Raw genomic sequence first — 23276 nt, 5'->3', positions numbered from 1 at the left:
ACTTCGCAGAACACATCTATAACCTTGACTCAGGCCATCCCCTGGAGGCCTGTGGGTGGGGAGCAGTCTCATGTGGTCAAGTGGGCTTGGCAACCTCCCTGAACTTGAGCTGGGGCCACAGGTGGGCTGGAACGTTCTTGTTCCCTCTCCCACCCGCCTGCCTTCACCACTCAGACTCTCCAGCCCCAACAGACGCCCACTGCACAGTCAGCGTGCAGCGCACATGAACGACAGAGCTTCCCTGGGAAATGGGCGAAAACATTGGTGCCTCGTAGTTTATGGCCCTACTAACTCGGAGAAGTTTGCTTCCTCCTTGAGCACTTTTCCAACGCCTGAGCCCCTGCCCATCCTACACCCCACTGCTCATCACTTTCTGGGAGGTGGAGGGTCAGGAGCCCTAAGTTTCCAAGTGACAGATGAAAAGGAGTGAGGAATGGACAGTCTCAAGGTAAAGGGAATGAGGGGCCAGAGAGAAGAAATAATCTGCAGAAGGTCACAGTCACCGGGACGGCAGCTCTGGGTCTGACCAGGGCTGCCGTTTCTCGCCTCCCCTGCCATGCTGGAGAACTCAAGGCATCGGCTGGATCCTGGTTGAGCACAGCGGCGGCCACCGCTGCTCCCCTGGGACCCTGCCCGAGGCCCCTCCCCTCATCTGAATGAGAGCTGGGCCCAGAGTGCAAGGAGGCCTCCTCTTCCCTTCACCCCCGGCCCTCCGAGACAAGGAGCATTTGCATTTGTCTAGAACTGGTCTATAAAGTTATTCCTAATGACAGAAGTCTCAGCTCTCGCCCTGTGAGCTCCTGTCTGCTGTCTCCTCGCTCATCTCCTCTTGTCTGGGCTGTTACGACAACCTCCTAATTTGTCCCTTGGCCTCCAGTGTCTCAGTCTCAGGCCAGCGCGGTGATCGTCCTAAAGCCAGCTTCTGATCTGTCACTTCCTTGCCTTGAAAGCTCCTGTGACTTCCTGTTTCCTCTAAGATCAGCATATATTTCTCAGCCTTGCCTCCTTGGTGACATTGGTCTCTCTCATCCCCCTTAGTTAGGTCTCGACATTGGAGGAATTACTTTAAATCTTGGCTCCTTGGTGAGAAGGCAACTGATTGAGAGCCAGCCTGGGTTCATACCTGGTTGTCCCTCCCTTTCACTGTTTTCACCTGGAATCACAGTGGCTCCCCTGTGGCCCTTAAGCCACAGTGGCCTAGTGTCCATCTCCCAGACACACCACCATCTGCCGGACGTCGCTGCCTGGAGGGCTCGTGGTGCCTTAGGTGTGACCTGTGCAAAGGAGTGGCCATTATTTTGCCCACACCTGGACCTGTTCTCCTGGATCCCAAGCCAGAAACTTGGGAGGGCTGCCTTCTCCTTCGTCCTCATGTGCCCCGCAGCCATCTCTATCCTGCCCCTGTTCAGGCCCAGATTTCGTCACCACCTGCTGAGTTTCTCTCCTGCAGCTCCCAAGACTGGCCACTTCCTCCCCAGTGTCCCTGTGCGGGCCTCACTGGGGCCTCCCTCTCCTTTCTCCCACTTCTTTTCCCTGATTAGGCTGAAGTCTGGTTCTGAGTTGCCCCGGCAGATGAGACAGAGTGAGCTTGGTCAGGGCACCTCAAAAGCCAGACTAAGACATCAGAGGCTTTGGAGCCAATGCAGACTCTGGTTGCTGAGCCAGGGGCGTGGGGTGGAGGGGGTGAGTGCTGTGTGCGCACTGTCAGCCTGGAACCAGCACATGGGATGAGGCAGGGGAGAGCATTTGGAGGCAGGAGGGAGGCTCCCTACAGGCAGGCCCCTTTGGGCCCATTTGCTGTGCTAATTGCCTGACAGAATTACAGGGCAGGTGTCCAGGACTTGGGCTGTGGTCTCATCACGCACTTGGCAGCTGAGGTCTTTTGCCGGGTGGGGGTCGGGTGGAGTGGGCCCCTGCTCCTTTCCCCACCTCCTGCTGGGCTGATGGATGGCACTAGGTATGCGTAGGTCGGGCACGCCTGTTCACCAGGCTGACAAATGCCACAGGTGCAGCCGCAGGGGACACGAGCCAGCTGCTCCCATCACATCTGCGGTGTGCCGTTCAAGGTCACTCTGTGAGCTCAAGTGGTCCGGTGGGCTGCAGGCTTGGAGCCCCCTCGCTGCCATCGATGGGTCCCTTTAGCTAACCATCTCTTCCTGGCTGGGGGAGCAGAGGTGGGAGGTGGGGAAGGTCCTTTTCCTCGGAGTCAAGCCATCTCAGCTGTGCACGTGCCGACGCAAACCCTGAGATTAGAGTCTCTGTGCTCTGGTTGAGAACAGTCACCTCTGCAGTCTGCAGCTCATCTGCCCCTGGGGTCACCTCTCCTGCTGCTGCAACCTGTACTGCACCCTCCTGAGGCTTCTGCCTACGTTGCTCCAGCCCTGATGTCGCCTAACCAACTCAAAGTCCCATCTTGACTTTTCTGGGATACTAGTCTCCTTCCCTCTGGCAGAGCTTAAGGGGTCAGCCACTGAAATGGACTTCAGCTTATCTTTCCCCAACTCACTTATATAAAAATCAATTTGATGGAAGAATGTTATCAATTTCATGTCCTCCCCTCCAGTTAGAAAACAATATTAGCACCTGCAACTGTCTATAGTAGGATCTAGAGGATACTGATTTCACATGGAGTTAAATATTTAGACATTTTGGGTTCTGGAGTGAGCACCATAAAGCTGGGACATCTAGGCACTAAGTGGCCGTGTGGGAGAGCCACGTGGCACCTTGGGAAAATCCAAGAAGTGGCACCTCTCAGACCAGATCTATCTGAACCTTAACTTTGTCATCTGTAAAATGGGATAGAACTTGTTAGACAGGGTAGCTCCTGGATCAGTGAGGGCATGATACACAGTAGGCACATACTAAGTGTTGAGCTAATCTGGATCAAGGTGGAGACCTTGAAACAGACAAGTCAGCTTGGAAATTTACAAAAAATAAGAAGATGTTAGTCATATGATCCAGCAATTCCTCTCAGCTATATATTCCACAGAATTGAAGACAAGCATTCAAAGAAATATCTATACACATATATCCACAGTAACACGATTCTCAACAAACAACCCGAATTGTCATCAGCTGATGAATGGATACACAAACTGTGATATACCACACAATGGAATATTATTCAGCCCGGAAAAAGGAAGGAAATTTGGATCCATCCAATGCGGATGAACTTTGAAAACATTATGCACAGTGAAAAAAGCCAGACAGCAAAGGCCACTTACGTTATGATTCTATTTACATGAAACATCTGGAATATGTAATCCATAGAGACAGAAAGAAGACCAGTGGTTGCCAGGGACCGGGAGGAAGTGGGAATGGGGAGTAACTGTTTAATGCATATGGGATTTCCTTTTGGGGTGATGAAAATGTTTTGGAACTTGATAGACGTGATGGTTGTACAACACAGTGATTGTACTAAATGCCGCCCAATCGTACACTTGAAAATGGTTAACAGTTAACTTGATAAAGAAGAAGAAGAGAAAAGAAATGAAAGTACCAGGGGGAAATTAATACATTAAAGCACGCAAGCACTGCCTGCCCTCCCTCCCCTATGAAGGGGCAGAATATTCCAGCCTGGGATTCTCAGTGCACACAAGGCATGTCCTTGCCCGAACCTCTCAGAATATTATTTAGGCCCACTGGCCAGACCACTGCAGGGACACTGACTTTCTCCCCCAGAACTGGCATGGGTCCGTCTTTCAAGCATGGCCCCCGAGCACTTGGGGTACCTCAGCTCTGGGGCTTCACTACTCCTCCAGGCTTCTTTAGTGACCCCAGAAAACCTTCTTCAACCACAGATCAAGCTCTGGCCAAAGAGGCATTCCCATTTGTGTAGAGGAAATCCTGCATGAGCTCCCCTGCACCTCCGCCTGGAGGATGTCTGAAGCCCCAAGATGAGCTGGATGCTCATGATGGCTCCACACTTAGAGAATGAGAGTCGGCTTGCCCTTAGCCCCGGCCCAGCTTTCCTGCTGGCCCTGTGGTCTGAGCGGGTAGACTTCACATTGCCAAGGGCCCTCCCTGTGGGATTGTACAACAGTAACTTCTCCTCCCTGGGCATCTGTTTTCTCTTTGGAAATGTCTCTCTCTCCTTTTCCAGGTGCTCCCACCTGGCCTGTGCACACGTGACCCCTCCCATCACAGCACTGAAACAGCCAGGAGAACATGTGAATGGTCAGAGCAGACCCTAGGCTGTGCCTGAGCGTGAGGTCGGGGGTTGGCCCCTGCGGATGGCTCTGCAAACAGTCCAGCCTCTGGGTCTTTGCCCAACGCTTACCTGCCTTGATCCCACCTCCTGGTCACGGAGGGCTCCCCTCTGTCCCAGTCCCCAGGCAGTGCTGCTGCGTAAGTATCTGTCGAATGGCTGAGTGATGCATAAATAAAGGGGACGGCCTCTTTCAGGAAGCGCTCAGCAACCTTCCCCTTCCCTGAAATCCACGTGTTTAGAGCCAGAAGCACAGGCTTCCCTAGTGACTCACTCACCCATCTTTCCAACACGCAAGCAGCAGTCGCCCTTGCAAGCCAGTCACCGTGCTTGGCCTGGTCCCACTCTGCGCTAGCCAGGCGACTGATGCATGAGTCTGGACTCCCTGGGCGCACCAAGCTCCCTGCGAGGCAACAGTCTCCCCACCTCCGTGGGTCCTGCACAGGGCTCTAGCCTATCACTCTCAACCTAAGGGCTTTGCACCCCCAGGTTCTCCTCTTAGGACCCAGCTCAGCCTGAGCCTCCCTCAGGGCATGAGGCTCAGACCGCTCACACCACACCTGCTCTCCTCCAACTCGGCCTGGGACCCTCTTGGTCTCACACATCCCTTTGACACATTCATACCCTGTGCACTGCCTCTGACTACCCAGGTGTGGGTCTCCCCAAACTCTGAGCCCCCTCAGGGCAGGAGCACAGATCGCTTCATCCCCGCATTCACCGCAGCACTTAACACTCAGTAAATATCTCCAGCTGGTAAAAAAGGAGAGTGGGTCTGTGAGCTAAGTTGCTGGATTCCTCTTCTCCTCATGGCTCTCTGCCGTGTTTTTCCTTTCTTTCTTTTTTTAACCTGGAGGGAATACAACTTCAGCATCTCCACCCACTTTATAAATACTTTGACAAATGGTTTCCCTGCTGCCATGCTTACCCCAAGCAGGGGCATCTGTCATTTTGGAAGCAACTGTGTATAGCCCTTGCTACCTTTAATGCAGAGTCAGTGGCTGGGGCGAGGTGGAGGAGAGGGCAGCCAGGCCACTGGAATTTATCAGGCCCAGAATTTAAAAACTGAAAGAGAGAAAGAGAGAAAGAGAGAGAGAAAGAGAGAGAAAGAAAGAAAGAAAAAGAAAGAAAGAAAAAGAAAAAGAAAGAAAGAAAGAAAAAGAAAGAAGGAAGGAAGGAAAGAAAAAGAAAGAAAGATCCTACCCAACTCACAGAGTAATTACCATCTCCTTGGCAACGAAGCAGCAGTCTGGGACCCTGGGCTCCGTCATCCTTCCTGGGTCTGGGAAGGCGAGGGACAGCTGGGAGAGTGTTTCACACCCTCCTGTGGCATTTGGAAGAAGGATTTGTTTTCAAGTAACTCCTCAGCCACCTTTATTGTTTCCCGTTGGTCTCTCAGCTACAGTCCCTACTTTCCAGCCCAGTGTCCCAGGCTGGAAGAGACAGGAAACTATGTGGGAAGCATGGTGAGAGGTACCACCAATAGGACCCACACTCTGGGCCGGCTACCTTACCAGACATTTCCCCACCATTGGAGCTTAGTTCAAGGAGGTTACTGATTCCTCCACCCCCTCACCCTCTCTGATGTTGTCTTCTCAGGAAATGCCCTTCTCCCTCGGAGTCTTACAGAAGGACTTGGCCTTTGGGGTCCGTGGGGTGTGTCCTGTGGGAACAGGAAGCTGAGGTAATGGGAGTTCTAAGGCATGTGTCTCAGAGGCTGGGAGAGGTCTGGTGTGATCTCACTGGCACAGGGACCCAGGCAAAAGTGAAAAAAGTGCCTTCTCCAGAGGTTCAGCGGAAGAGGACGAAACTTCCACCTTCCTCTGATCCCAGCCCTTGGAATACCCTCCCTAGTCCTCATGCTTATCTTTATCCAACCTGTGCTTTCAGGCCAAGTTCAAATGCCCCCTCATCCAAGGAGCCTCCCTTAGGTGTTCAGGAGCCTTTCCACCCCTTGTCTTGCTACAGTGGCAACAGTCCTAACTAGCTTTCCTGTGTGTCCTCCAACTGGTTCATGAGGCTCTGAGTCTGTCCCTCTCCCTTCCGTGTGGGTGGGGTATGTGTGTGTGTAGGTGTATGCCTTCTGACAGGTGTGGAATGGGCACCTCTGAGCTCAGCAAATGGAAGAGGTGATGAGGGCAAGTTTCTGGAAAGATGGTGACATTAATGTGTCTAGTTTATAGCACCTCTTGGTACCTCTGTCTGCATTTTCTGCATCCCAACTCAGTGCAAACAGCCGGAGCCCTTATGTTCCCTGGCCCTAGTATTGAAGGTAATCTGCTTTTTGCTCGTCTTCCCCTCAACGGAAGGGGTCTTTGACTCAGAGCTGAAAACAAGCCCCGCCCCCCGCTCGAACTCCCACGCAGGAAGAGGATGTTATAACAGGAACCAAAGCTGCCTGTGAAGGTAGCAATGTTTTCTGGTCTTCAGTTGGTTGGGGGGTTAGGGCTTCTCCACAGTGCGGCGCATCATCGACAAACATTAATTGAGCACCTACTGTATGCATAGCTTTGTGCTAGATGCTAAAGAGAGGGAAAGGGAGATTTCTCCCTCAGGCATGGTATTGACCTCAGGGAGCTCAGAGTTCACTTGAAGAGCAAGGCTGATGCACGAACAGACAAATCACATGAGGAATCAGGGAAGTGAAACTAGGTTGGCCACTCATCTGAAACTGACCCACTGGGCCCCAAGCCCAGGCCCAAGGAAGCCCTGTGGTAAATAAACAGATTAAGGAAAGCAAAGGGAATTAGAATTTTAAAAACCTTCCGGTGGTAATAAAATCTGGGGTATAAAATGGGTTAGGAAATTTATTTTTTCAATATATGATTTTTTTTCCTCTCTCCTCTGAAAATCCACATATCTATTTCACTTCAGGTTGGGGCTCCTTTAAATGGTTTTATTAAAAAAATCATTTACTCTGGGCTTTCCAGTTCATCTTTAACTGGACCGGGTGGAAATTAAAAAAAGGATATTTTTAAAATAAATTGTATAAATTATGGCCCTAATTATAAAAGAACTTTAAAAAATGTATCTAAGCAGTACGAGAAAATCTTTTTTTTTTAAAAAAATGCCCCATTTCCCTGTTCCATTGCAGAAGCATAATTTAGATACTTTTAACAAATCCTCGTCCTTTGGAAGAAGCGGGCACTCCAGGCCCATTTGCCTGTGTCTCTTTCTGCGTGCTATTATTATTTGATAACTTTGGGCTTAAATCTGCATGAGAGCCAATTATCTCTCTTTGTCACCCAGCAGGCTTGCTGTTCGGCGGTGGTTTTTACCGTACAGTGAAAGCCTGACGGAGCCTGGAGGAGGTGGATTTGCGGTTTAGATCACACTCGTCTTGCCTCCCCCGTGGCTCCCCTTAGTCTTTTTATTCTTTCTGCTTTTCACCATTCTCTGACGCAACAAGTCTTCCTCCGCCCGTCACATGCTTCTCTCTGCCCCCCCACGCCCCCCAAACTTCTCCCCAGCCTGACCTCCTTCCTGGAGGATCCCATCCCAGCAAGGGTTTTCTCCCTTCTCCCCATCTCTTGCAGACTGAGGCTTCCTGCATAGAGCTGGGAGGAAGCGGCATTTCTAGGCCCACCCTCCAGTGGGGGCCGGAGCACGAGTCTCTTATCTCTTCAACTAGCGGAGGGACCATAGCGTCGGAGGGAGGCTGCAGGGTCCCTCATCGTGGAGCTCACAGTCCGCCAGGGAGACAGAACAGACCCAGCTAAGGATGGAAGGAAGGCTGGTGTCGGATCAGAACCTCAGCAGTGAACTGAGCCCCTTACAGGTGGGAGGCTGGGCCTGGCTCAGGCCTGGGATGTTGCTGCTGTCAATCCTCCAGCAAGAAGACAGGCAGAGGTAATGACCACTAAGGACAGACGGAACTTCCAGATGGGGGGGGGGGGGCCTCAGCCGCGCCCTGAAAGACTGGACTGGGTGGAGGATAGGAAAGAATTCCAGGGCGGGGCGGGGAAGAGCAGGAGCAGAGGTGGGCCCAGACTAGATGAGGGTACTTCATCCCACGGGAAAGCAGGCACTCGGTCTCTGACTCCTGGATTGGACTGTGTACCTGGAGGCACTAGGTACACTTTGGTGGAGTGAATGAATGAATGAATGACGATGCTATGAAGGGAAGAGGGTGGGGAGGCTGGAGATGGATTAGGGGAGTTAGCTTGTGTTAGATCTTTCCTGTTCCAAATGGCAAACTGCCTCTTCTGCTAAACAACAACAAAAATTCATTTCCTGACTTCCCATCATCCTAAGCACAGGGCCGCCAGGCTCTGCCTCCTGGTACACCAGGCCTTCTCCTCTCCTCCCTTCCAGGCCTGCGCACATGCTGTTCCCTCTGATGGGGGGCTCTGCCCCCATCCACCTGGATCTTTCTTCCACCACTTTTAGACATTACTTCCTCTTGGAATGCCTTCTTCTTTTTTTTTTTTGGCCACACCAGGCGGCTTGGGGGATCTTAGTTCCCCAACCAAGCATTGAACCCAAGCCCTTGGTGGTGAAAGCTTGGAGTCCTAACTACTGGACTGCCAGGGAATTCCCTGGAATTCCTTCTTGACCCCAAAGTCCAAGTCAAATGCCCGATGACTCCAGTCTTAACTAACTCTTCTATCCCCGTGTTGACCCTAACCTGGTTACTGGCCAGCAAAGGAAGTCTGGCGAAGAAAAAGCTCTGACCACGGCCACAGACTAACCCTTATCTCCAACTGGGCATTTCACACAAAATATAAATGACCCTCAGCAGTAGCTAGAATTAATTGCATGTGGACCAGCCATTGCGGTCAGCATTTTATAAAAGCTGAGACGTGGAGCTGGTGAATAACTTATTCAAGGCTAAACACCATAGACATGGCAGAAAGCTGATTTAGAACCCAGGCAGGTCTGGCGCCAAAGGCTTAGCTATTTCCGTTACACTACTGGCCATGAGGGCCTTGGGCTCAGAGAGGGTGGCTCACCCCACAGCTGGCATGGCGTGGGTGGCGGGCTCCTGCTGCTGCCCTCCTTGGCTGAGAGCTTGGTACACCACCTGTTGAGCAACTTTCCCTCCCCCGGGGAGATGCATTAGGACAATAACATGGCCTATATTGTCTCCATTTGAGACTACAGAGGCCTGAGAGGCTGTGGGGACTGTGACTTCTCCTTTTGGTATCACACACCCCTCACACGCACGCGCCAAAACACCCACACACCCCATCCCAGCGTGGGGACTGGTGGGGGCAGCTGGTTCTGGAGGCCTCTGTCTTCTACGCAGCCCTGAGCAAGCCATGAATGCTGTGAGAATGGGTCGCTCCCCGCTTGTCCTGAGTGGAAGGCTGGCATTGGCTGGCTGAGTGCCCTGTTCCCTCTCCCCACTCAGAGAGTGTCCAGCAAGGGGCCAGCTGTTTGCGTTTGGGATTCGGGTGTATGTGTGTTCCTGCTGGAGGGCATAAATTTTATTTTTCAAATGAGAGCTTCCTGGGAGGTGATGGGAAACTCCACGATTTTTGCAGGAGGTGTTGGGGGAAAAGTGATATTGTTCCCAGAGTGGCTGCCAGGCAGGGGCAGCCTGGGTCCTCCCAGGAGCTGCCCAGTGGAGGTGAGCTCCATCTACCTTCCCCGCCACTCAGCCCACTGCATGGACCATTCAGTCTTTTTGTTGCAATTTGAGCACAAAAGTTCAAATGTTCAGGGACCCTCTCAGTCCGGGGCAAACCCGGACGGGTGGTAACCCGCCTCATCAAACACACTCCTCTAACTGTCTCCAGGGTATAGCTCGGCTGTGGGCACCCCCTCCCAACCTTCACTTGCCTCCCTCAATAGTGGAGTCTGGGAAATGGCTTGTCGTGGGTGCCTGAGGGAGCACAGCTCTTGTTCTGGTTGGGGTGTACACTGTGCGGTGACATCGTGCTCTGTGGACCCCCTTAGGCCAGGGAAGGCACCTTCGATCCCAGGTCCGGGTCCACCTCCCTTACACGGGATTCCCTGCAGCAGATGACCTGAGTCTGCTGGAGGCTTTGGGGAGGCAGAGTTTGGCGGGGGTGGGGCAACGGCTTAGCATAGGTGGGGGGCTCTAACTGGGGGAGAGTTTGTAATGGTGCAGGACAATGCTAGGACTCTGGGAGTCCCCAGGCCTCTGAGGCATGGCCATCACAGCTGGCTGCCCGCCACTGTCCCTTCCCTGGCCACCCAGCTCTTGATTCAGTGCTGGCCACTCTCGGGACTCTCTGGTCCCTGGGGAAGGCCCTCTTGGTGGCTGCTCTCTGGCCTACCGCTGCTGGCTGGCGGGCAGGCAGAATATTACCCCTAAGATAAATGAAGAAGAATTTCAGGCCTTATTGGATTATAGTTTTTATTGAACTTTATAAATTCCAATTAGCCGACCCCTGGGCAATAAGCAACACGCAGCCCATGGCTCACTTTATGGTGTGATTATGACCCTGTTTATCCTCCCCTGAATGAGAAGTATTAATGGAGGAAATGGAGGAAAGCAGGCCTGAGAATACATAAAAACAGATATTGGTGACATGGAAATAAACAGACCGGGAGGGTCAGGGAGAGAAAATATCCTCCGGGCAGGCAACGGCAGACAGAGGACAAGAGATGCCGGGAACTCACGTGCTCAGAGCCACAGCCAGCTTGGACACCCTCCTGGCCTCCCTTCCAGGGCAGGGAGCCCTCTGAGCCCTGATAGCTGCTGGGGCCTGGAGAGCCCCCCGACCCCTGCCACCCCCAGGCAATCTTGTTCGGGCTGGAGTTTGATTTACTAAGTGCAGGGCCTTGGTTTGTGCGCTTGTACCGCCGGGCAGCCCACTGCCTCATGAGGCCCTGACTCCACGGCTGAGTAGCTTGGGGGCAGCCCAGTGGTTTCTTAATGCTTCAGAGGCATCCCTTGCCCTTTGAGAATGTGATGGATGCTGAAGGCACTCTTCCTTAGAGAAATGTCCTAGTGCCTGCACATGCATGAATGCATCCACATGCATATGCACACAGACAAGCCATTTTGCTTACAGTTTCGGGGGGGCATGGGATCCCTGAAAACTGATCATGGATCCTCCCTCCCCTGGGCGCATCAGGTGAAGAATCCTGGAGTTGGATGGAACCAAGACCCATCTCTTATTAGTTCTAGGTGGAGGTGCTAAGAGCCCACAAGGAGTTGGGCAGCTTCTAAGGGCCTGCCCACGGTGGGGGAGGAGGGGGTACCCCTCTGATCCCACCTGATTTTCCTTTCTTACTGGACACTCCGGTTTGTCCCCACCCACCCAGCTTTAAACCTTTAACAGCTGGGACCCAGAACAGCAATTGGGGAGAAGCTGCCTCCCAAAGAGTGTTGGGGTGAATTGGCGGGTTTCTGAGCTGGCAGGGTCAGGGGTGGCCACACCTTCCCAGATTGAAACCCTCCCCAGACTTGCTGTATTTCCCAGGAGAAAGAAGCGGGCTCAGGGCCGCCATGCCCTCCTCTGGCTTTGTTTGTTCCTTCCTCCCCCTTCGGTGGGGCATCTTTCTTGGAGGCTTCAGTGGAAAATTAAAAAAAAAAAAAAAAAAATCCTCCTATCAGCATTTTGCCATTGTACTGAAGCACAAACACAGAAGTACCCAAGGAGCTTTTGTAGTCTGAACAGAATGAAAAATGCTTCAGGTGTTCGTCAGCCTGCAGTGGCATGTAAATAAGATGCTGAGATCTGTGGGCAGCCCGGCGTGTGTCTGGCTGGCTGGGTCCATTAGGAGTCACTGAGGATCTCCAGCCGCAAGTGTCCCCCCAGTTCGCCTGGGCCTCTCCCGCCCTCTGCGCCTCTGTGATTTATGGAGCCCCGCCAGGCCTTGCCTTACTTCAGATAAGAAGTGTGGATGTATGTAAGCTCCAGTGGTCATGAACCACCGCAGCCAGGACTTTTCTGAATCCTGTGCTTGAGAGGGATAGCGACCCAGCAGACCTGAGCAGGAATTGGGGACCGAAGTGAGGGGGCTGGCCGACTGGTGGGAGGACAGGTGTTCTGTCGAGGCCTTAGGAGAACCCCAGGGGGAAGAAGGTCCTGTGGATACTCAGGCACCAAGATGCTGCTGTCCCCACCTCCTTGGGTAAGACTAGGGCTTCCAGAGATCTTACGAACCCCTGAGGAGGGAGGGGGGCCTGCAAATTAGGGAGTCTGTCCCTCATCTTCCCAGGTCTATATTCTCTCCCGCCATTCCCTGGGCACCCAAATTGGCCGAGCCTGACCCCAGAGGAATAGGCTGCCCCGGCCCCTGGCCCAAGCTCCCGGGAGCAGCCCCTCCTCTCTGCCCACATCCTAGGCCCTTGGCCAAGGCCAGCAGTGCAGAGGGCCAGGCCCAGAGCTGCAGAAAGCACCCCAGAGTGCTGTGGGCATTTGCACCTTTCAGAGGACATTTTATGTGTGTAGAAAAGGAGGCCCAGGGAGGACTGTTGGGTCAGCCAGTGTGTTAGAGCCGAGCATTTAAGAGAGCAGGCGTTGGGTCTGGTGTCTCTGGTCCAGAAGGCCTCTGGGTTATCTGTGGACCCAGCTGGTGGAGGCCGACAGACTTTGGGGTTTTTCCCCTGTATAGTTGAAGCAAGCTGGGCCTGGATGGGCAGGGGGATGACAGGACCTGAGAGCAGAGCAGGAGCCTAGCAGCCAGTGATGCTCTCTGTTCAGCACCATCTAGCTCGGTCGGCTCCGTGGAACCCAAAAGCTCTTTTCAGAAACCTCAGGGCCTGCCAATGCCAGGGCTTCAGGCGTTGGAATGCAAGTGGGCACATATCGGGGTCTTGGAGCACTCTGCAATCACACAGGACCAGGGGACCCCTGGGATCCTTTGAAACTGAGGAAGAAACCATTTGCCCAGGCAGCCTCCGGCAACTGGGGATGGAGGGTGGGGATGGGCGTGTATCAGCGAGCCCTGGGGCCTCTGCCAACGACCCACCCTCTGCAGCTTCTGGAGCGCTGGGGCACATCATGGAGGGTGGGCAGGGAGGCAGGGCTGGCCATCACAAAGCCTTGGCTCTAGTCCACCTTTGCCACCAACTAACCGAGTGACTGTGGTCCTGTCACTCCCCTAGCGTTCGTTCCCTTCGTTCCCTCACAGCAAAGTGAAGGAGGTGGCATGGCTGATATCCGAGGCCCGTGCCAAACTAAAATATGCAGACTCCCCCCCTCTGATGTTTCAGTCACGAACACAAATTAGCACGTGTGGAAAACTGGGGGCGAGTAATAATGGCCCACCAGCCTCCACCCCAAGCACACACTTTCTTCTCTCTATTCATGCCCCCTGTAATAGATCATACAGGATGGATTACATTAATTTTCTATAAACTATATCAACTTGAGTGACATGTCCTTAAGGGTTGGCTGATTGATATCTACAATGCGGTCTTATAATCTAAAATCATATTAATATTAATATTAAAGATTTTCTGTCCTTTACGCGCACCATTAAATCTGGAGTATAAGGTGAAATTGACAACATACATTTTGACAGCTTATCTATAATAAATATGCAGTTCTTGATGCCCACATGTCATCACAGATGCACCGCAGCTCTCTGAGGATCAGAGCCTGCCTGTCTCCTGCGTGACATCTCCAGCGCAGGATCAGAGCACCCATCTAGGCAGAAGGAGCAGCGCTGGGTGAGCCTTTGCCGGCGGTGACTCTGGCTTCTCCTGTCTGCCTGTGAAAGTCTGTCCTTCATCCTGCCAAGCAGGCAGGAGGGCTTGAGGAGTGACAGTCACAGACAGCAGGGGACGCCATCTCATTTACCTTCTGAAACACAGAAAAATCCAGCTTCCCTTTTTTTAAGTTACAGAGGGACTTTTGATGTCTTCTCTACCCACCCCTCACCTTGCTACAGCAGGTTGTCACCACTCAGCCCCCAGTGAGTTTAAGAGCTGGGGCTCCTGAGTTGGCAGCCCTGGGTCAAACCTCATTCTCTGCCACTAACCTCTGTTCTTAACCTCCCGTAGCCTGTTTCTGCATCTGTAAGCGGAGAAGGAAAATGGTACCTCCTTCCTGGTGGAAATGTGAGGACTGAATGAGATCATAGAAGCCAGGTGCCCTGCACACACAGTGATGCCTCGTAAAGGGCACCTCTTAGATTGTTTTCTAAATGAGTCCCACTTCCTCTGCCCCTGCAATCCTTCCTGTCGCTAAATCCCTGCCCTTGTCATACAGAACCTAGCACTTAGCACACTGACCATCTCAGATTCTTCTCTGCTTCTGGCCTGTGCCAGATGTGAGTTCCAAGATGGCAGGAACCATGCGCCCCCAGCCCTGGCCCAGGACCCAGGTGGAGCTGAGATGGGAGATGGACTGAGATTGGGACAAAGAAATCAATTGCAAGAAGAAAATCTGGTCACCTCTGCACTGAGACTGCCAGGTCCAACTAGATAGTCATGTGTGTATGTGTGTGTTTGTTTGTGTGTGTGTGTGTGTGTGTGTGTGTGTGTGTGTGTGTTGTGTGTGTGTGTTGGAGGGGGTCAATGAAGTGAGCCTGGAAAATGCCTTATCCCTCTCACGTTAACAGGGAGGTTGACAGAAGAGCTGAGGAAGAGGTGTAGAGGAATTTTCAACAGGTGGAGGATTGTTTGAGAGCTCCAGGCCATCTCAGTGGTCCCACCCTCACTGGACATCTGCTGACAGGGCAGCAGAGCCCACTAGAGGCCCTGGGGCCATATTTCTGATCACTGGCTTCCTTCCAGCCTCTGTGAGCACACCTAGCCGGGTGACATCCAGTCTCCCAGGTTTAATCCATCAGTTTGAGCTTCCTCAAGTTTCCGGCATTGTATTCAGCCCTTCCCTGTCCACCCTCCTCCCACAAAACCATCCTGACGGCCAGCTACATGGAGCACTTCTGTCTCTGAACTGCAGGATTTCCAGTGTGAAGAACCAAAGGACAATGTTCCTTGTCACCTCCTTGCATTGTTCTGTAATTGCTTGGCAGTGGACTGATCTGTTTTCCACAGCTAGAGTGAGAATGGAGGGGGTGGGGACTGCTTCCTCTTTCTGATTCCCTGGACAGCTCACCATGTGGCCAGGTACATGAGCAGATGTGCAGGTTTGGACCCTTCAGTACTCTGGATGGCAGTAGGAACAGACATGAAGACCTCATGGATCCGGAGAAGTCTTAAGAGGTTCATTTGTCAGGCATCTCTTAAAAGGAAAGGTCAGAGTTGACCTGGATCCACTCTCATGTTCTTCTGTGTTTCTTTTGGGGCCAGGAGTAGGGCTCAGAGGGATCCCAGATGTTCTTCTGGGATATCAGAAAGTCCATTCACACCTTTTACCTCCCCTGCAGGGTGATGTCCTGGAGGAAGCTCCATTGTTTACCACTTGTGCCTGTCAAATGTCCCCATCCTTGGGCTGCCCCCAGCTCTGGGATCCTGAGCTACACACCTGCAGTCCTGACCAAGGGTAAGAAATTCGGCGACCCAGGCTGGGGAGACAGACTTGTGGGGGGAGTACAACTTCTGGGAGAGCTGGCTAGCAGGCACCAGCCCAGCCTGGTCCTGGGAAATTCAGGCCCATCATGGGCTGCTCATCAACTGACTCCTGCAGCGTAGGCTGCAAGCAAAATGGGTCCTGGGGAGATGGCGAGACCCCATGGCCTGCTGAGGGGGCCCCCACCTACAGGGCTTTCTTGGTTCCCCTACCCTTTGACTTTCTTACCACCAATCCCTTCTGGTCCTTCATCCCAGTGTGAAACTTGAGTCTCTACAGTGTCTTTAATACAGAACCACTGATCAATCATCTACAATTAATCAGTCAAGGAGAGGTGAAGACTGGAGGAGGAGTGATGGAGAGGAGAGTGTGTGGCTTTGGGCAGCTCAGGCTCGCTGAGTGTCCACAACAGCTGCCCTACAGTTACTGTCATTCGTTTGTATCTTCATTCCATCTTTCAACAGATTCTTACTGGCTCTGAGTTACATGGGCTGCGCTGGGTGCTGCGGATGGGCTGAGGCTGGGGCAGGAGACAGACCCTGCCCCGCACCCACGGAGCCTGTCCTCTGGGGCTGTTGAGGAGGTTAGATGAGCTAATATTTGATCACCCAGCATAGTGCCTGACATACAGCGATACCACCTTGATGTTGGTTCCTCTCTCTGCTTTGAATGAGTCTCTTCTGGTTGGAGAGAAAAGGCCACTTAACGTAGGACCAGATAATATTATAGGGGAGGGAGAGGTAAGGAAATGGGTCATGTTGAGGGGTGCCTGTGGTCGTGGTGTTGGTGGCTGGGGTGGGTGACAAGGTGGGTGGGAAGAAGGAAAATGGCTTCGAATGCCAACCCCAGGAATAAGGATTCCACGCCTTTTAAAATCCCTTTCTTTCTCCCTCCTCATTCATCTCGTCCCTTCTCTGCCTCTCTCTGCTTCCTGCTCCCTCCTCCTTCCCACAATTAACCCCCTGCCGGCCGCCCGCGGTGAAAATAGGACTCGGGGCCAATCAATTACGGAGCCATTAAGGGCAGGGAGGCGGGAGGGAGCAGAGAAAAGACGGGGCTCCCCTGGCAGGGCATCGCCCCCAGGGGTGTGCGGAGCTGCATCCCATGCTGCGCTCCCCCGCGAGAGCTCCGGCCACAGCCTCCCCGCCCCCCGGCGGTCAATGTCAGTGACCTCATCGGCTTGCCTGGGAGACCCGGGGGTCCGGGGAGGGAGGCGCTCAGAGCCTCACACGGGGGCCCATCCCGCGGTCGGTTGGCGCTCTCTTTGTCTGCACCTCCCGTCCTCTCCCGGGGACTCCTGCTCTCCAGGCCCCCGCTTTCTCTCTCTGCCGGTCCTCCTCCTTTTCCTCTGGTTACAACCCCTCCTCTCTCCTTGGTGCCTCTCGCTCCTCCTCGGACCACCCTTCTGTTGCTTTTGTTTGTCTCTCCCTTCCTCCCCGAGACGGCCACAGGGTGGCTTCTGCTTCCCTTCCCCCAGCGAGTTCTGAGCACCGCTGGGACTGGTCCCGCCAACCTGGCCGAGGCGTTGACCGTCCCTCCCTTCAGATCTCATGCCCGTTAGCTTCTGTCTTCAACAACAGGAACCAACATCAGGCCCTTCTGATTTGGGGTCAATGACTTCTGGGAGCCCTTTCCATTTTTCGTTTGCCCCTTCTAACTCAGACAATAGCCCCATGTTAGGAGAGGCCCCCCACATCTAGACAGAGAACCAGCTGTGTTTGTGGCAGAGTCCTTGGCCACTGGGTTTCTGGGGTGCGTGGAGCAGAGTGGGAGCAACTTTCCTTGTTTGGGTAGGTGTGGGTTCTGTGTATCTGTGACCAGGTTTGCGCGGGTGGAGGTGAGGGGGTAGGAGCAGACAGGTTGTGGACTTGAGCAAGTATCTCACCTTTCTCTTCTTGAGCTGACCATTCTTACAGGTGGGGAGGGAATGAGCTGCTGGACTCATTTGGTGATTGGTTGATGAGTCTAGAATATTTTCTGAAACTTCCATACGTTCTTAGACAAACAAATGGCGTGCACGAAAGCTTAAACTTATCAGATATGGTGTTGGAGGGAGTAAGTAGTACTTTTTCCACTTTAAAGAAAGATCCTGCATTTCAGAAAACTTAAAATAGTGGAAGCAATCCCTTTCACAAGTTCCCTTGTTCACGGTTCTCAAAGTGTGGCCCCAGACCTTCAGTATGGGCCCATGGGCCTCACCTGGGAATCTATTAGAAATGTATATTCTCAGGCCTTACTCACTGGTTGGGTCAGAAACTCTGGGGAGGGGCCTGGCCATCTGTGCATAACAAGCCCTCCAGAGGTCTATGAAGAGCACTAAAGTTTGAGCACCACTGACCTCAACTATCCCGCAGCTCTGGGAGGTAGGTGGGGTGGAAATTATTCTGTCTTCCTTTGCCTCTGGAGGAACAGTGGCAGAGAACCATGGCATGGCCAGACGGTAGCAGGGTCAGTGCTAGGACCGTTCTTGGCCTCAGTGTGAGACAGGCTTTAAGAGTGTTAGAGGTGCGTTTTATTTCATCTCACAAGCACCATTTTATGGAGGTAAGTATTCCGTCTGGGGCGGTGACTGGCATTTGCCTGGCTGTGAATCGTCTTTTGACCTGTAGGAGTTGGAAAGGTTTCAGATTTTTGAGGCTCCTCTAGCCTCAGCGCTTGGGGAGGGGAGTAACTTGGGGGTATAGCCATTGAAAAGTAGGATGATTCTTTAAGACTGATTTTTTTTTTAGTTGGACCATTGAAAGCAGCTTGTAACAGAGCTGTATCTTTCACATCTACAGCCTACCTCAGGGTTGTGTCAAGTGACCTTTAAAATATAGGCTCCTAGGCCCCCTGCCTGACAAACAGTTTCCAAAGCCCAGGGAGAAGGAGGTTCCGGGGCCTTGGGGACCTCATGGGAGACGCTTTGGTGTCCAATGGATATAGTTTGAACCCCAGCTCTGTTCCCAGTGGGCTGTGTGTAACCTAAAAGTCATGAAAGAATGTGAATTGTAGAGTGTGGTCACCACCCGAATTGGGAAACTAGCTTCTCTGGGCCTCAGTTTCCTTATCTATAAGGTGACCAGTTGGACCAGGAGCCTCTCCAGCTGTAACAAACCATACTAACACTAGTGATGAATATAAGCCCCAAATAGCATAACATCAATATAGCAGAATCCTCAACCTGCTGCAATGGTCTTCTCCCTGTCCCCACCCCCTTCTCAGGAAGATAAGCCAAATTGCTTGCAAATGAGCACAATCAAGAAAAAAAAACACAAGCCCTGTGCTTTGTAGAGCCAATCAAAAGCCAAACAATGACACCCGAGTTCCCTGACATCAGCTTGTCACCATCAATCCAACCTGTGACTCTCTGGCCACAGGAAGCCTGGCCGAGGGTGTGGATCCCCCCGGTTCGGATCTCACACAAGAGAAGGGTCACCCACCTGGGCCGACCGAAGCGGGAGAGGAGCTCAAGCCTCCAGAAAACTGTTTTTTACCCTCTATTACCCAGAAAACAGAATTAATTAGAATCCTCCATTTTCTGAGAACCTGGGTTAATCAAGGTTTATATGTAATAATTTTTTTTCCCCCAGAACAGTACACTGAAGCAATGTCTCCACAAAGAACACAGTACTTAGCGAAACTGCTGGGATGGGAATGGATCCTCCCTGAACTGGAACATCAAATCATGCTCTGAGACAAACCCCATGTTTCACTGGGTTTCAGCTCATGGTGGCAAAGGAAGCAGACTGTTGGGTGCCTGGGGGAGAGAGGACCCGTGAGCTGGCTTTCCAGACTCGGGTGGGGGTGGATAAAATGTTTCCCATTGTCCTGTCCAGCAGAGCATCTGGGCATTTTCCTGATCATTCCGTGCAAGTTCTGCCTTCTCCAGGATCTGCCCCAGCCACGGCCCCTTTGGTCACTCTCCCATGACCTTCTACAAGCCCATAGCCTGAACCACACAAATTTGCACTCGATCTCAGAATGTCTCAAGTTGCTCCTTATATCTTCTCTGGGTGTGTTCCACTCACTCCCCAGCCGGGTTTTAGGTTCCTTTGGGCTAGGAGAACTCATGGGCCTCAAACAGTTTCAACGCACAGCAGGTACTTGGTAGATACTTAAAATCACAGAGAGGCAGTGCGAGAAGGATCCTTACAGATCAGCTTGTCCAACCTTCAGTTCGCAGGTGAGGAACGTGAGGCTCAGAGTGCAGAGTGACTTGTTGAAGGCATCATAGCTAGTTAGTGTCAGGGCAGGAATTGAAACCCAAGTCTTGGCAAACAGTAAATATTTATGATTATACATGACGTTAGTAAGGAGGTTGGGAAAACAAGAATTCCAAAAAAAAAAAAAAAAGATTTAGTGAGAGCTTAACTTGGTACAATCTCTTTGGAAGCAAATATCAATCAAAATGTGGGATGCTCAGGAATGATTTCACTTGTAAGAATTTATTTTATAGGTGGAATCATACGTGTGTGCAGTGGGTGTGCGTGAAGATGTCGACTGTTTGTGCTTTGTAATAAAATAAAACACAAAGCTAGAAACAGTCGAAATGTCTCTCAGTGAAGGTCTGGCCATGTAAATTAGTGAATATCTGGATAACAGAATACTGTGTAGCTACTAAATGGAATGGAGTGGATCCACATGAGTGCCGATCGGGAAAGAGTCAGGATATACCGCAGAGTCAGAAATCAAGGTGCACAGCAGTGTGGGGAGCATATCCCAATTTCCACAACAGAAAGTGTCTGTGGGTGTGTTTGCGTGTGCGTGTCTGTACTTGACATATTTTTGGAAGAATACACAGGAAACCGCTCCCCATCCTGGCGAGTGGGATGGGGTCTCGGGGAGGGAGAATCACACTTCATTGTATACTCCCTTGCACTTTTTACCACATGCGTGTGTTATTTTTATAATAATAATAATTTTAAAACCTCAACACCTAGTCTCCTAGTTCAATGTTTCCCCTCACTGTACCAAGCCGCCTCTCTTGCCGTTATTCTGTAAATCGGTAACTTGGAGTCTAAGTGTCATAATTTCAAGTAGGTGATTAAACAACAAACAAGCTGTCTGCCCTTAGCTCATCCCTTTACTTTTTTAAGCCCCAAATTGCTGCTTTTCCAGGGGACTGAGGCTCTAGGGTGGAAAATCCCATGTGGAGGAGGTGCAGTACGGGGTTAAGAACCAGGTTCTCAAGCCCAGATTTACTAGGCAAGTTCCTCAAGTGCTCTATGCCTCAGCCTCCTCATCTGTAAAATGGGGATAGTAACAGTTCCAGCGTCCTAGGTGAGCAGGAACAGAGCTTCCGTCTGTCCAGTGCCCTGTCCCAGACAACATGGGTGAAGGTGCCCATGAGCTTGAAGACACCGTCTCTGACCTTTGGGAGTTCAGACCTGGCTGGACGCAGCACAGCCGGCCCACTGCATGAGGCAGACCCACGGGGGAAGCAGATAAACAAGGGCACATCCAAGGAACCCAGCACCTGCTCCCACATGGCGGAAAGTGGCGAGAGGAATGGGGGCAGGGGAAAGGAAGAGGGAGGGAGGAAAGACCCCAGCAGGTGAGACAGCTGGTTGCCTCACCTTCCTCCAGGCATCGGAAGCCACGAGTCTTTGGATTTTCTTTGCAAGCAGCTGGCAGATTTCTGGACAAGCCAGGGATGACCTTTTGAGAGAGACTGGTATGATACTGGTTGTGGAATAGGAAACCAGATTCTGTTCCCAGGGGTCCAGTACCCAGTTACCACCCTACAGCCCATATGGAGCTTCGGCAGGAATTTGACTTGGCCCTAGTGTCTCCACCTGAGAAATGCAGGTGCCTGGGCCTCACATCCAGGGATTCTGATTCTGTCAGTGCCAAATGGGGCCTGGAGGGGGCTCAGACACGCAGCTGGGTCCTCGGAGGCTGCTTGGGACAGTCCTGTGTGTTCTCGGTATAGGGTCCCATCACGGAATGGATGACAGTCAATGCACAGATCCAAACGTTTCTGGTTACATCAGAGTTGACTCATGGCTTAACTGTTGCATTGTCCCTGAAGACTGCATCCCTCTGCCCCAGCCGGAACCTTGTCCATCTTGCAAAGAGGACAGTGGGCCAGACTCTTTTCCGGAGTTTTGGATGAAGGTGTAATAATGACTCTTTATTAATAATAAGACTAACACTCAGGGTCTTCATACAGATAATCTCAAATAATTCTCACCATGACCCTCTAAGGTTTTGACAATTATTGTGTCTGTTTTATGGGGGGAGGGAACTGAGGCAGAGAGAGGTTAAGGAACTTGCCTAAGGTCTCTGGTGGGTCATCCGTCTCCTCAGCACCCCTGCCGAATGCCACTCCAGCAGTCCCCCGTTCCCAAACAGGCTTCCCCATATTGAACGGGCCTGGCTGTCACCCCAGTGCTGTCCCTGATTGTGGGCCTCCCCAGGCAAGGGCTCAAGTGTCTGTGGCCCCAGGGGAGATGAAAACTCATCCCTGCCTGCTCAGCAAGGTGCTTTGAGAATGGAGAAGGGCTGGCAGGGGGTGGGTCCTTCCTGGATTTCCATCCTGGATGGATGAATCACAATTGCTTTCTAGGGCAGCCACTCTTTGTTTCCCTTCCCTTTGTTCCCCTTCCTCCTGCTGGTGACGTGGTCACCTTCCCAGGACATAATGCCCGCCTGGCTCTGTCCTGACAAGCCCTTTCGGCCCTATCTCTAATCTTCTCTGGGTTTAGGATTAATAGACTTTTTCTTCGTTTGGGATCAATACGTACAGAGAGAGAGAGAGAGAAAAAAAAAAGGAAGGAAAAAAGTCAGCAGGATTAAAAAAAAAAAAAAAAAGGTCTGATAAGAATCTGGTCCAGGTCATAAACCCGGATGTTGCCAGTGGTATCTCTCAGCTGAGGGGTAGGGGAGGGAGTTGTTGCAGGTGGGGGTGGGGTGGAAGGTAGGAGCTGAGGGGGCACCTGGGAGACAGGAATGGGGTGAAGTCACAGGCTTGTGACTGAAGCCCCAGGACCCTCAGCCTCAGGCCAAGGCAGGTTTCAGCCTGAGTCTTGGCCCAGGAAGGCTCTCTGAGTCCTGGGCTGCCTGTCCTGACTCCTCCCATGTTTCGGAAGATCCTTCTCTCCCAGCAGCTAGTCCCCACTGTTCAGGAGCCGGGTCCCCAAACTGCCATTTTCTAGGCTCCCAAGGTCCCTCAAAGGTGTGGACTGTTTAGCGGAGGTTGGCAACCTTGAGTCTCAGAACCCAAGCTCTTTCTTAGTATTTCACAAAGCCTAATGGAGATTGCACGTATCCCCTTGATGAGTCTGCACAGGGAAAACAAAAATAGCACCTCGCTGCTTTTAGCAAGAATTATATCCACTCCGTGTGGCTGACACTGGTTGCCACACGTCGATCTGCAGCTCTGATTAGCCTTTGATTAATAAAAAATGGGGATGGGAATCAATTATTTATTTAATAACAGCAGTTTGTTTTAAAGGCAAAACCTTTAAGAGAGCGGAGGACTCCGGGGTGGGGTTGGTGGGGTGGGAGGGAACCGATAGAGGGTCTTTGCCAGGAGAAGTTGGGGAATGGAGGATTTCCCTCATGGAGTTGGTGGTCTCCTGTACCCAGGCTGGAGGGCCGGTTCTATCAGGCTTTCAGGATGTAGGATGCAGCCCTGAGTGAGGGGAGCTGGGCCCCAGCACCCCGGGATCTGGTGCGGCTGGAGT

General features: G+C 52.2%; 1 protein-coding gene across 1 annotated transcript in view; it reads right to left on the bottom strand.

Annotated features, from left to right (window-relative positions):
* Positions 1-23276, bottom strand: part of LOC112413458 (CUGBP Elav-like family member 4) — a 286922-nt gene that overhangs the window by 232145 nt on the left and 31501 nt on the right. The window contains exons 2-3 of the mRNA XM_024765407.1: positions 23028-23051; positions 5167-5205 (exon numbers count right to left, since the gene is read on the bottom strand). Of these exons, the coding sequence (XP_024621175.1) occupies positions 5167-5205; positions 23028-23051 (63 nt within the window). The remainder of the gene's footprint in view (positions 1-5166; positions 5206-23027; positions 23052-23276) is intronic.

Source organism: Neophocaena asiaeorientalis, unplaced genomic scaffold (assembly GCF_003031525.2).
Source record: "Neophocaena asiaeorientalis asiaeorientalis breed wild unplaced genomic scaffold, Neophocaena_asiaeorientalis_V1.1 scaffold886, whole genome shotgun sequence".
Lineage (NCBI taxonomy): Eukaryota > Metazoa > Chordata > Mammalia > Artiodactyla > Phocoenidae > Neophocaena > Neophocaena asiaeorientalis.
The sequence above is the reverse complement of the archived record's forward strand: the minus strand, read 5'-3'. Positions and strand labels throughout refer to the sequence as shown.